The 15,968-nt window shown below is 46.3% G+C and overlaps 1 protein-coding gene across 1 annotated transcript in view; it reads left to right on the top strand.

Moving 5' to 3' along the window:
• The first annotated feature begins 12,891 nt into the window (after nt 1-12,891).
• Nucleotides 12,892-15,968, top strand: part of LOC131199386 (retinal guanylyl cyclase 2-like) — a 56,893-nt gene continuing 53,816 nt past the window's right edge. Inside the window, exon 1 of the mRNA XM_058185117.1 lies at nt 12,892-13,501. Coding sequence (XP_058041100.1) covers nt 12,892-13,501 — 610 coding nt within the window. The remainder of the gene's footprint in view (nt 13,502-15,968) is intronic.

A 15,968-nucleotide genomic window follows, 5' to 3' on the forward strand; every position in this document is an offset into this window, starting at 1 on the left:
TTTAATAAGTCCTTTTGAGCAGAAATGACCCCTACTCCTTTTTCCTGGAAAAAAAACAGGAGCGCGTTTGAAGTCGGAGATAGTGAAGTTCAGTGGGACCATAAATCCAGGAAAATTCGCTCTTAAGAGCAAACCCCCTGTCTAGATCTACCACTCCCCCACAACTCTGCATAAACCCTCTTATGCCCAAAGGGTATGCTAAGGTCAGTGAACAGTGATTTATACTGTTTCACTGACTTTTACGATCTTCTAACGGGGAGTGCCCTGTTAGAGCACCCGGCACGAGCGGTGACGTCACTGGAGCCCCACTGATTAATTGTTCTAACTGTCAGGAAATTTCTCCTTAGTTCTAAGTTGCTTCTCTCCTTGATTAGTTTCCACCCATTGCTTCTTGTTCTACCCTCAGGTGCTTTGGAGAATAGCTTGACTCCCTCTTCTTTGGGGCAGCCCCTGAGATACTGGAACACTGCTATCATGTCTCCCCTAGTCCTTCTTTTCATTAAACTAGACATGCCCAGTTCCTGCAACCGTTCATTGTATGTTTTAGCCTCCAGTCCCCTAATCATCTTTGCTGCTCTTCTCTGCACTCTTTCTACAGTCTCAACATCTTTTTTGAGTCCAACCAGGAGATCTCATTCCATTCCAGACAAATGGCTGTCCAGTCTCTTTTTAAAAGCTTCCGGCGCACCCAAAACCGCTGAAGGAAAGCTGTTCCACTGAATAATGAACTAATAAAAGAGAATATTTGTAGCTCAGGTTGACCTGAGGAGAGCTTGCTGCTCTCTGAGCTTGCTTGTTTCCTTGTAGACATTTCATGACCTAAACTAGGTATCATCAGCAGTACTGATTAACGTCATCTGCGATTAATTAACAGAATAACAGAGTTGGAAGGGACCTTGGAGGTCTTCTAGTCCAACCCCCTTGCTTGAGCATTAGTTCCTTCCTCTTCAAAACAGAATAACAGCGTAGGAAGGGACATTAGAGGTCTTCTAGTCCAACCCACCATTCAAGCAGGAGATCTCATACCATTCCGGACAAATGCCCATCCAATTTCTTCTTAAAAGCCTCCAGCGTCGGAGCACCCAAAACTTCTGGAGGGAAACGGTTCCACTGATTAATTGTTCTCATTAGCAGGGATTTTCTCCTTTTTTTTTTTCTTTCTTTCTAGGTGGCTTCTCTCCTTACTTCGTTTCCATCCTTCGCTTCTTCTCCTGCCTTTTGGAAAATAAGCTGATCCCCTCTTTTTGGTGGCAGCCCCTCAAATATTGGAAGACTGCTATCATGTCACCCCCCTAGTCCTTTCTTTTCATTAGACTAGACCAAGGGTGTCGAACTCAAGGCACGCAGGCTGGATTAGACTCACGGGATGCTTAGATCTGGCCCATAGGGCCAGCCTGGAAATAACAAAGGACTGCCCCACCTCCCAGTACCTCTGCTAGTGAAAACAGTCCATGAAGGGGCAGCACAAGGCTCGCCCTGTGCCCCATTTTTGGCCTGGACGGCCTCTTGCATCAACCTACCATGCAAGAGGCCATCCATGCATCGGGGCCTCCCATGCGCACCCCGTTTTGGCCAGCAGGGTGTTGCAGGAGGGCAACTACAATGCTAATCTGGCCCTTGAAGAAATCCAGTTTGACACCCCTGGATTAAGGTAAAGATAAAGGTTCCCCTGGCACATATGTGCCAGTCATTCTCCGACTCTAGGGGGCGGTGCTCATCTCCGTTTCAAAGCCGAAGAGCCAGCGCTGTCCGAAGACGTCTCCGGGGTCATGTGGCCGGCATGACTCAACGCCAAAGGCGCACGGAACGCTGTGACCTTCCCACCAAAGGTCACCAGTAGCCTCCCACCGACCTGTGTGCTCCCACAGAGAGGGCCTCCTCCGGGTACCGTCGGCCAAACAATGTCGGCTGGCGACCCCCAGGGGGAGGGCCTTCTCTGTGGGGGCTCCTGCCCTCTGGAATGAGCTACCTCCAGGGCTTCGTCAACTCCCTGACCTCCGGACCTTTCGCCGCGAGCTGAAGACGCTTTTGTTTCAGCGTGCAGGGCTAGCTTAAATATAGTTTTAATTGGGGTTTTTAAACAGGGTTTTTAAACAGGGTTTTTAATAGTATTTAAATTTTTAGGCCATATCTGGAATTAGTTTTTTATACTGCTTTTAACCTGTGTTATATGTATTTGTATTTTATTGGCTGTGAACCGCCCTGAGTCCTTCAGGAGAAGGGCGGTATACAAATTTAATAAAATAAATAAATAAATAAATAAATAAATAAAGGTGGTTCCTATTTCTCTACTTGCATTTTTTTTTAACGTGCTTTCAAACCGCTAGGTTGGCAGAAGCTGGGAGAAGTCACGGGAGCTCACCCCATTATGTGGCAGCACTAGGGATTCGAACTGCTGAACTGCCAATCTTTTGAGCGTCAAGCTCAACATCTTAGCCACTGAGCCACCTGTACTAGACACCCCCACCCCTGGACTAGACATATACCCAATTCCTGCTCCCGTTTTAGCCTCCTGCTCCCTATCGCTCTTTGATCTGACTTCTCTTGCCAGGGGTGGTGGGGTGGTGGCAGAAGAATTAAAGAACGTAATAGATAGACATGTTCGTGAAACGATCTCCAACAGGCTCATGTTTTCCTTTCCCTGTATTTTTGCAGACCCCAATCAGACCGTCGTTAAGCGAAACTGGCTTCTTTTGCTTGTGGGAAAGGACACAAATGGGGATCGAACGACCCTGGGCAGGCTGCAAACAGCGTAGAAGAGAAAAAGAGAAGAGAAACAACCATTAAGTAAATATGAGAGATGACTTGCTTCCCCGTCTTCTGGTTCACAACTCTAAAGTGCAAATACTTCATGAAATAATTCCCACTGAAATTAAAGAATTTTCTGGCTGCTCTTGTCTGTTGATAAGAATTCCCTTATCTTTATAAAAAAAATTAAAAAAAAGCCAAAACATTATTCTAGGGAGAGAGCGCCCTCTGGTGTCCTCAATCGGAAGTAAAATAGGGCAGAGAATGGATTTATTTATTTATTTTATTTTGTCACAACAATATATGTAGGTATCATACAAAAAGATTATATAGTAAATAAACACATATATGGGTAAATATAAGGAGGTATAAGCATATATATAGGAAGAAGAAAAGAAAAACAATAGGACAGGAGCGGTAGGCACGTTTGTGCGCTTATGCACGCCCCTTATGGTCCTCTTAGGAATGGGGTGAGGTCAGTAGTAGACAGTTTTTGGATAAAGCTTTTAGGATTATGGGAAGAGACCACAGAGTCAGGTAATGTATTCCAAGCACTGATGATTCTGTTACAGAAGTCATATTTTCTGCAATCTAGATTAAAGCGGTTGACGTTAAGTTTAAATCTATTAGTTGCTCTAGTATTATTGCAATTAAAGCTGAAGTAGTCTTTAACAGGAAGGACATTCCAACAGATGATTCTGTGAGTTAAGCTTAGGTCTTGTCGAAGGCGACGGAGTTCCAAGTTTTCTAAGCCTAGGATTTCAAGTCTGGTGGGATAGGGTATTTTATTGTTTTCAGAGGAATGGAGAACTCTTCTTGTAAAATATTTCTGGATTCACAGTACAGATGGACAACTAGAATAGAATAGAATAGAATAGAATAGAATAGAATAGAATAGAATATAGAATAGAATTTTTTATTGGCCAAGTGTGATTGGACACACAAGGAATTTGTCTTGGTGCATATGCTCTCAGTGTACATAAAAGAAAAGATACGTTCATCAAGGTACAACATTTACAACACAATTGATGGTCAATATATCAACATAAATCATAAGTGCAGATTTAGTAAATATTTTGACAGTGTTGAGGGAATTATTTGTTTAGCAGAGTGATGGCCTTCGGGAAAAAACTGTCCTTGTATCTAATTGTTCTGGTGTGCAGTGCTCTATAGCGTCGTTTTGATGGCAGGAGTTGAAACAGTTTATGTTTTTAACATAAACTGTTTATGAGTTGAAACAGTTGAAAACATAAAATGTTTATGTTTTGAACTCATAAAGTTCAAAACATAAAACAGTTTATATTTTATGTTTAACTCTGAATGGTCACTAAATGAACTGTCATAAGTCGAGGACTTCCTGTATATTAGGTGTAGCAGATGCATTACATTCTTTTCCATGTGACGTAACAAGAGTCCTTAAATAGAATAGAATAGAATAGAATTTTTTATTGGCCAAGTGTGATTGGACACACAAGGAATTTGTCTTGGTGCACACGCTCTCAGTGTACCTAAAAGAAAAGATACGTTCATCAAGGTACTATTCGTTTAGTGACCATTTGAAGTTACAACGGTACTGAAAGAAATGACTCCTGGCTGTTTTTCACACTTACGACCCTTGCTTGCATGCCCATGGTCACGTGGTCAAATTTGTAACCTTCCCAGCCGGTTTCTGACAAGTAAGTTAATGGGGAGAGGCAGATTGGCTTAATGACCATGTGGCAAAAGTGGGAAAAGTTCGTAAAATGGAGCAAGATTCACTTAGTAACCGGCTCGCTTAGCGATGGAATTTTAGGCTCAATAGTTGTTAAAGGCTACCTGTAAAGATTTTTTTTAAAAAAACAACAACAACTCTCTGTCTGTAAAGATAAAATACTTAATGAAGAATAATATTTTTTTTAAAAACAAAGAATTTATGAATTGACCCATGACAACAATTCTTAGGGCAAAGAACTATTAATTAGCACCGAAGGCTTTAAGGAATGAACCAAAGACTCTCTGTTCAATCCTTTTTTGCATACAGGCACCGGTTGTGAGGTGTTGAAAATAGTTGTATACGTGATGTTCAAACCGTATTCGGGATTTTGGACATTGCCCCGAAGTTAAACATCTCAAATGTCAAACTTCATGATTTCCTGGTGGTCTCCTGCCCTTTCCTTACAGCTGGGTAATACTGTACCCTACTGTCAAAGCATTGACCTTGCTTGTCAGAAGGTCGCAAAAGGGGATCCCATGATCCTAGGCAGTGGCGGGATTCATATAATTTAACAATCGGTTCTCTGCCCTAATGATTGGGTGGGCGTGGCCATGGTGGGCGTGGCCAGGAGCGTGTGACAGGCAGCACTCAGCCTCCTATACCGCCCTGGGAGCAAAAACGGGCCACGGGGTTGGGGATGCGCCACCCCACACCGCGCCGTGCTCCGTTTTGGGCCTAGGAGGCTTCCCGGCACTTACCTGGCAGCCAAAATGAGGCACATGGGGACTCCTGGAAGGGGAGGGGCAGGGAGGGGAGGGTCCAACCAGAAATTTAACTACCAGTTTGTCCAAACCGGCTGAATCCCACCCATTGATCCTAGTGTTGGAAGAAAAATCCAGGTCCGGTTCCAAGCCGGAAATAAAATGGAGGCTGCTTAAAGAAAGAAAAGTCCGTTTATGAATGAGCAGAACCACCAACAGCCTGTGATTCTGGGACAGCTGACAAAATGGAGTTGAGAGTGGGTGTGTTTTTTAATACCTTCTTGATCCTTACGGGGTCATGTAGGGTTCATTAGTGGCTCTATAGGCAAAAGGGGGAAATGCAAATCCTGGGTGTTTGTCTGAGCTGATCTTGTCAACCTCTGGCTTGCTTAATTGTGTCCATTTATCTGGAGTATCCCTCTGACTCAGTCTTTCTGAATGGATGACCAAACCTGACTTTCTAACAGCTGGCCTCCTCCGTGTCGGCTTGGGGCAGGGAGACTGAGTGTTGTGTCTGCGCCCCCCAAGCCGGGCCCCCTGCCAGAAAGTTACTTGGAAAGTGAGGGGGAAGGGCCATCAGGACTTACTTCGGGAGCACCGGCTTCCCTGGCTCAGTCCAGGAGCCAGAGGCAGGACAGGTGGAGGAGATAACGAGGCCTCCTGTTGTGTCTTGCCTGCTCTCACCGCAGCCGGGGTCTGCTTATCTGCTTCCGAACGCTGAAGAATGTCCTCCCGGCCCCAGCCCTGGCTCCATGCCCAGACAGGCTGAGGAGGGGGCATCTCCCGGCCCCAGCCCTGGCTCCATGCCCAAGCAGGCTGCAGAGGAGGGAGCATCCCCCGGCCCCAGCCCTGGCTCCATGCCCAGGCAAACGGAGCAGCTAGACCCCTCCCCCTCCTCCACAGCATGTGAGCCTGAGGAAAGTTTATTTCCAACAGCTGCTGATTGGAGTGGCCCTCGCATCAGAAGACTGGATAGGCGGAGGCAACAGAAGGAAGGGAGGGGCAGGCCTTAATGAGTGCTGAGTCATGGAGTCACACCCCATGGCCTATATAAAGGATCTGCTTTCTGGCAGTCTCTGAGTCAGGCAAATTTGAACTTATCTTGCTGAAGTCACTTTCTGGTCTCCTGCCTGCTCTGAGGACTTTGCTAGGACTTTGGGCAGAGCTGCAGAGGCAAGCCTGATTCGGATTTCCCTGACCCGGCCGTCAGCGGAGGAGTGGGACACGACACCTCCGTCCCCTGACTCTCCCCCCCCAGGTCACGCCTCTAGACCCAGCTGATGGCAATCAGGCCTGGCTGGACCCTAGGTTTTGTAGGCAGAAAAGGCGGGAACAACAGAAGCAGGGGTGGGGCAGGCCTAGGAAGTGCTGAGTCATGGAGCCACACCCCACAGGATATAAAAGCAGCAAGGGCTGCTATGCCTCTTCATAGCAGGCAAATCAACTGCTTGACTAGAGCTGAAGTAGTGTTTGTTGACTCATCGGCATCAAGGGAGATAACAGAGTCACTTGGCAGACGCTCGCTAGTTTGCTGCCAGAGCTGATAGTTGCCGGCTAATTAAGTCATCGCTCGGACTGAGGCGAGGGGGACAGAACATTGGGTTAGGTTTCTGCCTCCCTTAAGATTTTTCCCCCCATTTCTTCTTTAGGGGAAATAGTCTATCCTGCCTTTTTAATATCCTACTATATTTTAATAAGAGCAGGGGGAGGGGGCTGCGTGAGGCCCCCTGTGCCCCATTTTCAGCCTGGACTGCCTCCTGCAGCACCTTGCCGACCAAAACAGGGCACAGAAATCCTTAGGGGGGCAACGCACACCCTGGTTTGGCCGGCAGAGTTCTGCAGGAGGGATCCATCCCGTCTCCCCTCCCTCTCCGCCTGGCCCACGGCGGCAACTACAGTGCCGATCCGGCCCTTTGAACTAATCCAGTTTGACACCCCTGCTTTGTGGGGGGGGGGGGGTCCCAAGACCCAATCTACTAACCGACCAGCTGGTTAGCATTTCTGCTAATGAGTCTCTCTACAGCAGATGCCAAACACGTAAGAAAATGCAAACTTTCGTCAATATTCCCAATAGGCTCTGCTTTTACCGGTTTCTGTGCTCCAGCGATTTCTTCCACCGTTTGATCGCGGTGGGTTGATCAAAGGAGGGACATGCCCCGGCTTGTTCTTTCGCTCACAAATTAATGCCTTAGTCAAGCAAGTCCCTTTGTCATTTGCAAAAACCAAAACACACCGTCCAACAGATGGGAAAAATTAAAAAGCAAAACTTAAAAAGTACCTGAATGGCCCTTTCACATCTCATCTTCCTTTCTAAACCCTGCCTAGAAATTATGGATTTATTTTAATGTCTTCCAGGCAGAGACAGTAGAATAGAATAGAATAGAATAGAATAGAATAGAATAGAATAGAATAGAATAGAATAGAATAGAATAGAATTTTTATTGGCCAAGTGTGATTGGACACACAAGGAATTTGTCTTGGTGCATATGCTCTCAGTGTACATAAAAGAAAAGATACGTTCATCAAGGTACAACATTTACAACACAATTGATGGTCAATATATCAATATAAATCATAAGGATTGCCAGCAACAAAGTCGCAGTCATACAGTCATAAGTGGAAAGAGATGGGTGATGGGAACGATGAGAAGATAATAGTAGTGCAGATTTAGTAAATAGTTTGACAGTGTTGAAGGAATTATTTGTTTAGCAGAGTGATGGCGTTCGGAGAAAAAACTGTTCTTGTGTCTAGTTGTTCTGGTGTGCAGTGCTCTATAGCGTCGTTTTGAGGGTAGGAGTTGAAACAGTTTATGTCCTGGATGCGAGGGATCTGTAAATATTTTCACGGCCCTCTTCTTGATTCATGCAGTATACAGGTCCTCAATGGAAGGCAGGTTGGTAGCCATTGTTTTTTCTGCAGTTCTAATGATCCTCTGAAGTCTGTGATTATCCTCTGAAGTATATGAAGCCCATGCAGAGGTTTTAATGTAGACCAGGGGTATCAAAGTCAAGGCCCGCGGGCCGGATCTGGCCCACGATGTGGTCGGATCCGGCCCGCGCGGCTATCCTGGAAATGGAAAGGGGACGGCCCGCGTTGCTTCGGCCCATCCCATCCCAGTGGGCACACATGTGCGCAGGAGGTGGTGGGCACATGCATGCACAGGCCCAGCCCATGCCATCCCGGCGGGCACATATGTACACAGGAGGAAGCAGATGTACACATGAATGCTGGGATGGGGTGGGCTCTATCTATGTATGTGCAAGCCCGCCACCTCCTGTGCGCATGTCTGCCTGCCAGGTTGGCATGGGCCAGGCGAAGCGACGGGTGTGCCCACCTCCTCCTGCACACATGCACGCCCACCAGGTTGCGATGGGCCATGCCGAAGCGACGCGGGCCAGTCCCTTACCGTTTCCAGGATGGCCACACGAACAGGATCCGACCACACTGTGGGCCGGATCCAGCCCGCGAGCCTTGAGTTTGACACCCTCACCGTAGAGATTACCAACCAACTCACAGGAGATGTCATGTCCCATTCCTCCTCCGACGGCCGGGTCTGGGAAGTCTGTATCAAGCGTGGCCACGAAGCCTCTGCATCTTTGCCAAATTCCTGTCAAGAGTTCTCAGGGCAGGCAGGAATCCAAGGTGTGACTTCAGCAACCAGATTAGACTTTGCCTGACTCAAGGAATGCCAGAAAGCAAATCCTTTATATAGGCCATGGGGTGTGGCTCCATGACTCAGCACTTATCCAGGCCTGCCCCTCCCTTCCTTTTGCTGACGTCGCCTCTCCATTCTCGGGAAGCGGGGATCCGTCCACGGTGTCTTTCTGTCCTCCTGATCTGCTGCCGGCAATTCTAGCACGTGGCTGGCTTCGTGCTCACACGCTGTAGGAGGGAGGTTTGTTTGCTCATTCTGTCCGGGCATGGTGCCAGGGCTGGGGGCTGGAGGCATGCCAGGCCATTTGTCTTGCTCAGTCTGTCTGGGCATGGTGCCAGGACTGGGGGCTGGAGGAATGCCAGGCCATTCGTCTTCATTATCAGTCTCTGGCTGAGATAGCAGGAGATGGGAGGGGCCTGGCTGCGGAGAGGGGGGCGGGCGAGGCACAACGGGATTGCTGTTATGAAGAAGACAGAGGAGGAACAGAGATGGCATTCAGCTGGTTCAGACTGGTTCAGGCGAACCGGTAGTGGCCACCTGCCCGGATGCAATCCCATCCTATATCGCTGTGTTTTTGACGCCGCACGCATGTGAGGACGCCGCGCGAGAGCGAATTGCCGTGTTGTTTGACATGCACGCATCTGCAGACAGCGCGCAGGAGCGAATTACCGTGTTTTGTGACGCCGCTCGTATGCGCGGATGGCGCGCGCTGACATTTCCGGTGCTGGGTGAATTGGTTGCTAGAGTATGTGAAGCCCACTTCTAAAGAGGTAGATGTGTTGAATAGGTTCATCATCACCATGAGTTGTTTGTAAAAATAATAAAAAGTCAGGGTACAAATAAATAGATAAACTGCATCAGGCTGTCCTTTTTTTAGAAGCGGGATAAAAACTGAAAAACGAGGAGGCCTGTACAAAACTCCTGCATCCCATAATATTACTGCCAAGAGAATACATGCTCTTCCAACGAAGCATTCATCGTAAATCTCAAGAGGAAAATCTCCTTGGTGCGGAATCCTCCTTCTACTTCATATCTCCAATCACCGTTGGGGGGAAAAGGGCCAGCTTTTTAGAGAGCAAAAGGTGACTTGTAAAGTCATTTTTCCAGAATTATTTTCTTTCAGTTATTTTCTTTAAAAACAAACAAACAATAACTAAACGAGGACATCCATCAAACAGACGGTCCCTGAACGTTGTGGTTTTTCTGCATCGTGGTGTCCCTAACTTTGGACAATTCCACTCGAGAATTTGGTAAGTGGATTCCTGCCCTGTCAATTGCGACCATCCGAATAGCTTTTCCAAGTTTGGCTTTGGAAAGAGAGAATCAACTATTTCATTATTATTTCTTTTATTCATTAAACATGAAACTCAGTCAACTGGACATTTAACAATGCATCACAAATACCATTGACTGGTGCTAATGGTTGATACGGGTTGCTGCCAGCATCCTAGGTATCTACCAAGTACCTTCTTAAAATATATGTTGTTCTGAGTAGCGCAGTTCTTTTGCAGGAAGCTGCAATTTCTTGATGTGTTTTGTAAAATTCTTGGACATGGTACCAAGTGCCCTGATGACAATGGGTATAATATATCATCCATAATATGTACGTTTCGATGGCCAGGTTGTGCTACTTCTTCTTCTTCTTCTTCTTCTTCTTCTTCTTCTTCTTCTTCTTCTTCTTCTTCTTCTTCTTCTTCTTCTTCTTCTTCTTCTTCTTCTTCTTCTTCTTCTTCTTCTTCTTCTTCTTCTTCTTCTTCTTCTTCTTCCTTCTTCTCCTCCTTCTTCTTCTTCTTCTCCTCCTCCTCCTTCTCCTTCTTATTATTATTATTATTATTATTATTATTATTATTATTATTATTATTATTATTATTATTAAAATTCCAAATCATTGTAAACATCTCACTTGACTTGAGAAAGCTGCTTGATTTCAAGCAATATTTGGAAGTCGAGGCTTCCTTATCTGGACCGCTTGCTAGAGAGAGAATTTGAACTGTTGAAGGCTTTGATATATTTGAGGAAAAATTACTTTCCCTTATTATTCAGTTCTTCAAATCTCTCTTCCATCCGTCCACACATCTCCGTAAAACAAACCTCTGGTGGCTCAACAGACTAATGCAGTCTGTTATTAACAGCAGCTGCTTGCAATTACTGCAGGTTCAAGCCCCACCAGGCCCAAGGTTGACTCAGCCTTCCATCCTTTATAAGGTAGGTAAAATGAGGACCCAGATTGTTGGGGGCAATAAAAGTTGACTTTGCATATAATATACAAATGGATGAAGACTATTGCTTGACATAGTGTAAGCTGCCCTGAGTCTTCGGAGAAGGGCGGGATATAAATGCAAATTTTTTTTAAAAACCAGTTTAGAAATTGAGTCACTCACTGTATTTTATAGCGAGAGAATGAGAGGGAGAGGGAGGGAGGGAGAAAGAGAGAGAGAGATGAGACAATCTGTGTGTCTCCAGGTAGTCTCTCCAGGTAGTCCTCGACGTATGACCACAATCGAGCCCCAAATTTCTGTTGTTGTGAGGCATTTGTTAAGTGAAACTCTATCCATCCATCCATCCATCCATCCATCCATCCATCCATCCATCCAGATAGATACCATCTTTCCCTGAAAATAAGATCCTGTCTTATATTTTTTTGAATCTTGAAATAAGCGCTTGGCCTTATTGCCTTGCACTCAAAAGCCCAATTGGACTTAATATCAGGTGATGTCTTATTTTGGGGGAAACAGGGTAGATAGATAGATAGATAGATAGATAGATAGATAGATAGATAGATAGACAGACAGACAGACAGATAGATAGATCACATGATCATGGGGATACTGCAAAGATCGTAACTGTGAAAAATGGTCATAACTCACTTTTTTCCATTCCATTGTCACTTTGAACGGTCACTAAATGAACTGTTATAAGCCTAGGACCGCCTGCTGTTACCACACGCCTCCCACAGACCCGTACGCTCCCATAGAGAGGGACTTCTCAGGGTGCCGTCCGCCAAACAATGTCGGCTGGCGGCCCCCAGGGGAAGGGGCTTCTCTGGGGGGGCTGCTTCCCCGGGTTTACGCCAAATACCTGACCTTGGACTTTCCGTGTGAACTGAAGACACATCTTTTCATTCTTTAATGTTAAATTTATTAATTTTAAACAGGGTTTTAGTATGGTAAATTTTAATCATTGGGCTAATTTAAATAAGTTTTTTAAATTGTATTTTAAACTTGTATATTATATTGTTGGTTTTATTATGCCTGTACACCGCCCTGAGTCCTTCGGGAGAAGGGCGGTATAAAAATTAAATAAAATAAATGAATAAATAAAATAAATAATAGGACTAGCCATAGCAATAGCCCTTAGACTTATATACAGGGGTGAAATCCAGCAGGTTCTGACAGGCTCTGGAGAACCGGTAGCGGAAATTTTGAGTAGTTCGGAGATTCGGCAAATACCTACCTCTGGCTGGCCCCAAAGTGGGGAGGGAATGGGGATTTTGCAGTATCCTTCCCCCTGGAGTGGGGTGGGAATGGAGATTTTGCAGTATCCTTCCCTTGCCACGCCCACCAAGCCACGCCCACAGAACCAGTAGTAAAAAAAAATTGGATTTCACCACTGCTTATATGCCATTTCACAGGGCTTTTCCAGCCCTCTCTAAGCGGTTGACAGAGTCAGCCACTTGCCCCCCAACAATCTGGGTCCTCGTTTTACCCACCTCGGAAGGATGGAAGGCTGAGTCCACCTTGAGCCTGGTGAGATTCGAACTGCCAAACTGCTGGCAATCGGCAGAAGTAGCCTGCAGTACCGCATTCCAACCACTGCGCCACCTCTTGTACTTACAACTGACTCATCCAATGCGAATCTCTCAGTCCCGTCTTTTAACCTCTTCTCTCCTTCAACAGGTTGGTCATCCCCTATTTATGGTTGTCTTGGCCTCCTGAGCTGGGAATGCAATGGCTGATAAGCTTGTCTTCTCCTCGTATGTCAGGTGGCCCTCTTGGATCTTCTTGAACCTTCACAGGGTTATTATCTTCTTAGGGATGGTCCTGACACTTTCTCCAGCCTGTTGCCCGGCCCTTAAGATCGGTCTGATAGGACCTTGGTCCTGTGACTCCTACTTCTCCAATGCCCTGCCTGAAGTTGCCGCTCAACTAGCGATGGAGAGGATCAGGAAGGATCCTTCCCTCGCCGCGGTCCATCCGCTGGATTATGTATTGTTTGAGGAAGATCTCCAGACTTGGAAAGCAATGGCTAGGTTCGTTGACTCCCCCAAGAATCAGTCAGCATTCATAGGACCGCTGAATCCTAGCTATTGTGAGGTTGCCTCGTTGCTAGCTCAAGTTTGGAACCAACCCATGTTATCTTGGACCTGTCTAAACGATGACCTGGAGAAGCCAATTCACCAACCGTGGTTTATCAGAACTTTGCCTTCACCGGTTACTGTCCTCCTCAACATCTTGAGATATTTTAACTGGGCTCATGTCGGCATCATCTCTTCCAAGGGGGACTTTTGGATGGACACAGCCCAGAAGCTGGCTAGCATTCTCAAAAGCCACGGGCTACCTGTGGTTCTTGTTACCTCCACCGGGATAGAAACAGAAAAAGTAGAAGAGGCTTGGACCAAGATAGAAGCTTCTGGAAACATCAAAGGTAAGTGGGAAAGCGATCTGGATGGGAAGTTAGCAAAATGGAGATGGATCAGGTTCCCAACCTACATTTCAACGTCTTGGAAAAGCTTTCAAGATTCCATGGAAGCAAATATTTGGAGCTGTAGGGTCCTTGGTGGTCTCTGGGCTTGGTTGTTTTCTTGCAAATGTTTAATTACCCAACTAGGTAACATCATCAGTGCTAGAAAAGAGTGGGGATATTCTCTCTGGTTATATACTGGTGGCTTGCCCTGTCACTGTTGGTGGTCCCTTGATTAGGCTGTGTTGATTTTGGTGGTCCCTTGATTAAGCCATGGTTTACTCTTGGGTTGTTTGTCTGAGTTAGTTGTTCCTTGATTGAGGAAATTCCTTGATTGTTGGTCTAATATTTTCCTTCCTTCCTTCCTTCCTTCCTTCCTTCCTTCCTTCCTTCCTTCCTTCTCCCTCTTGTTTCTCCCCTCCCTCTCCTATTTCCTTCCTTCCTTCTTTGCTCTCTTCCTTCCTTCCCCCATTTCCCTCCTCCTTCCCTCCTTCTCGCTCCTATTTCCCCCCTCCCTCTCTTCTTCCTTCCTTCCTTCCTTCCTTCCTTCCTTCCTTCCTTCCTTCCTTCCTTCCTTCCTTCTCCCCTTGTTTCTCCCTCCTCTCTATTTCCTTCCTTTCTTCTTTGCTCTCTTCCTTCCTTCCCCATATCCTCCTCCTTCCCTCCTTCTCGCTCCTATTTCCTCCTCCTCCCTCTCTTCTTCCTTCCTTCCTTCCTTCCTTCTCCCCTTGTTTCTCCCTCCTCTCCTATTTCCTTCCTTTCTTCTTTGCTCTCTTCCTTCCTTCCCCATTTCCTCCTCCTTCCCTCCTTCTCGCTCCTATTTCCTCCCTCCCTCCCTCTCTTCTTCCTTCCTCCCTTCCTTCCTTCCTTCCTTCTCCCTCTTGTATCTCCCCTCCCTCTCCTATTTCCTTCCTTCCTTCTTTGCTCTCTTCCTTCCTTCCCCCATTTCCCTCCTCCTTCCCTCCTTCTCGCTCCTATTTCCTCCCTCCCTCCCTCTCTTCTTCCTTCCTTCCTTCCTTCCTTCCTTCCTTCCTTCCTTCCTTCCTTCCTTTCTTTTCCTCTTCTTTCTTTCGTCTTTGCCTTCCCCTTCTTTCCTTCTTTCTTCCCTCCCTCTGAATGTGTTAAGAAGTAAGCAGACCAGGTTCGGTAGGGCAAAACTCAGAAAGAAGTTAGAAATGGACTACAGGTAGTCCTCAACTTATACCCATTCGTTGAGTGACCGCTTGGACTTTTGTAACTGAAAAAAGTGACTTATGACTGTTTTTTTAAAAAAAATTGAATTTATATCCCGCCCTTCTCCGAAGACTCAGGGCGGCTTACACTATGTCAAGCAATAGTCTTTATCCATTTGTATATTATAGACAAAGTCAACTTATTGCCCCCAACAATCTGGGTCCTCATTTTACCTACCTTATAAAGGATGGAAGGCTGAGTCAACCTTGGGCCTGGTGGGACTTGAACCTGCAATAATTGCAAGCAGCTGCTGTTAATAACAGACTGCTTAGTCTGTTGAGCCACCAGAGGCCCAGTTATGACCCTTTTGCAGCATGCCCATGGTCACATAATAACAATTTAGAGACTTGGCAACTGCTTCGTATTGATGACGGTTGCAGTGATCTCCTTTTGCGACCTTCTGGGAAGCTGAGTCAGTGGGGCAGCCAGATTTGCTTAACAACCACGTTGCTAACCGAACAACCTCAGTGATTCCCTTAACAACAGTGGCAAAGAAAGCTCATCAAATGGATCCAAACCCAGTTAACAACCGTCTCGCCTAGCAACAGAAATTGGGGTGCACAATTTATTTATTTATTTATTTATTTATTTATCATATTTATATACCGCCCTATCTCCCTACGGACTCAGGGCGGTTTACAGGCAGTTAAAACACATATAAATACAGATTAAAACGACAATTAAAAAACTTATTCTAAAGCCCAAATCATTAAAACAGTATAAATAATAAAAAACCCCTTAAAACCAATTACTTTAAAAACCTAATCCAGTCCCGCGCAGATGAATAAGTATGTTTTAAGCTCGCGACGAAAGGTTCGGAGATCCGGAAGTTGACGTAGTCCTGGAGGGAGTTCGTTCCAGAGGGTGGGAGCCCCCACAGAGAAGGATTGTGGTCGTACGTCGAGGACTGCCTGTAACGAATTCAAGTCTCCAACTGATCTTTCAACTTTAATTGTGGGATGGATGCAGTGGTGGGATTCAGCCGGTTTGGGAAAGCCGGTACTTAAATTGCTGGCTGGCCCCTCCCATTCCCTCCCCGCCCCTTCCAGGAGTCCCTACACACCCTCCCCATGACCCGTTTTTGCTCCCAGGGCAAAGGTGGGTTTCAGCAGGTTCGGACCAGTTCTGGAGAACTGACAGCGGAAATTTTGAGTAGTTTGGCGAACCGGCAAATACCACCTCTGGCTGGCCCCGCCCC

The sequence above is a fragment of the Ahaetulla prasina genome, chromosome 5 (assembly GCF_028640845.1).
Source record: "Ahaetulla prasina isolate Xishuangbanna chromosome 5, ASM2864084v1, whole genome shotgun sequence".
NCBI lineage: Eukaryota > Metazoa > Chordata > Lepidosauria > Squamata > Colubridae > Ahaetulla > Ahaetulla prasina.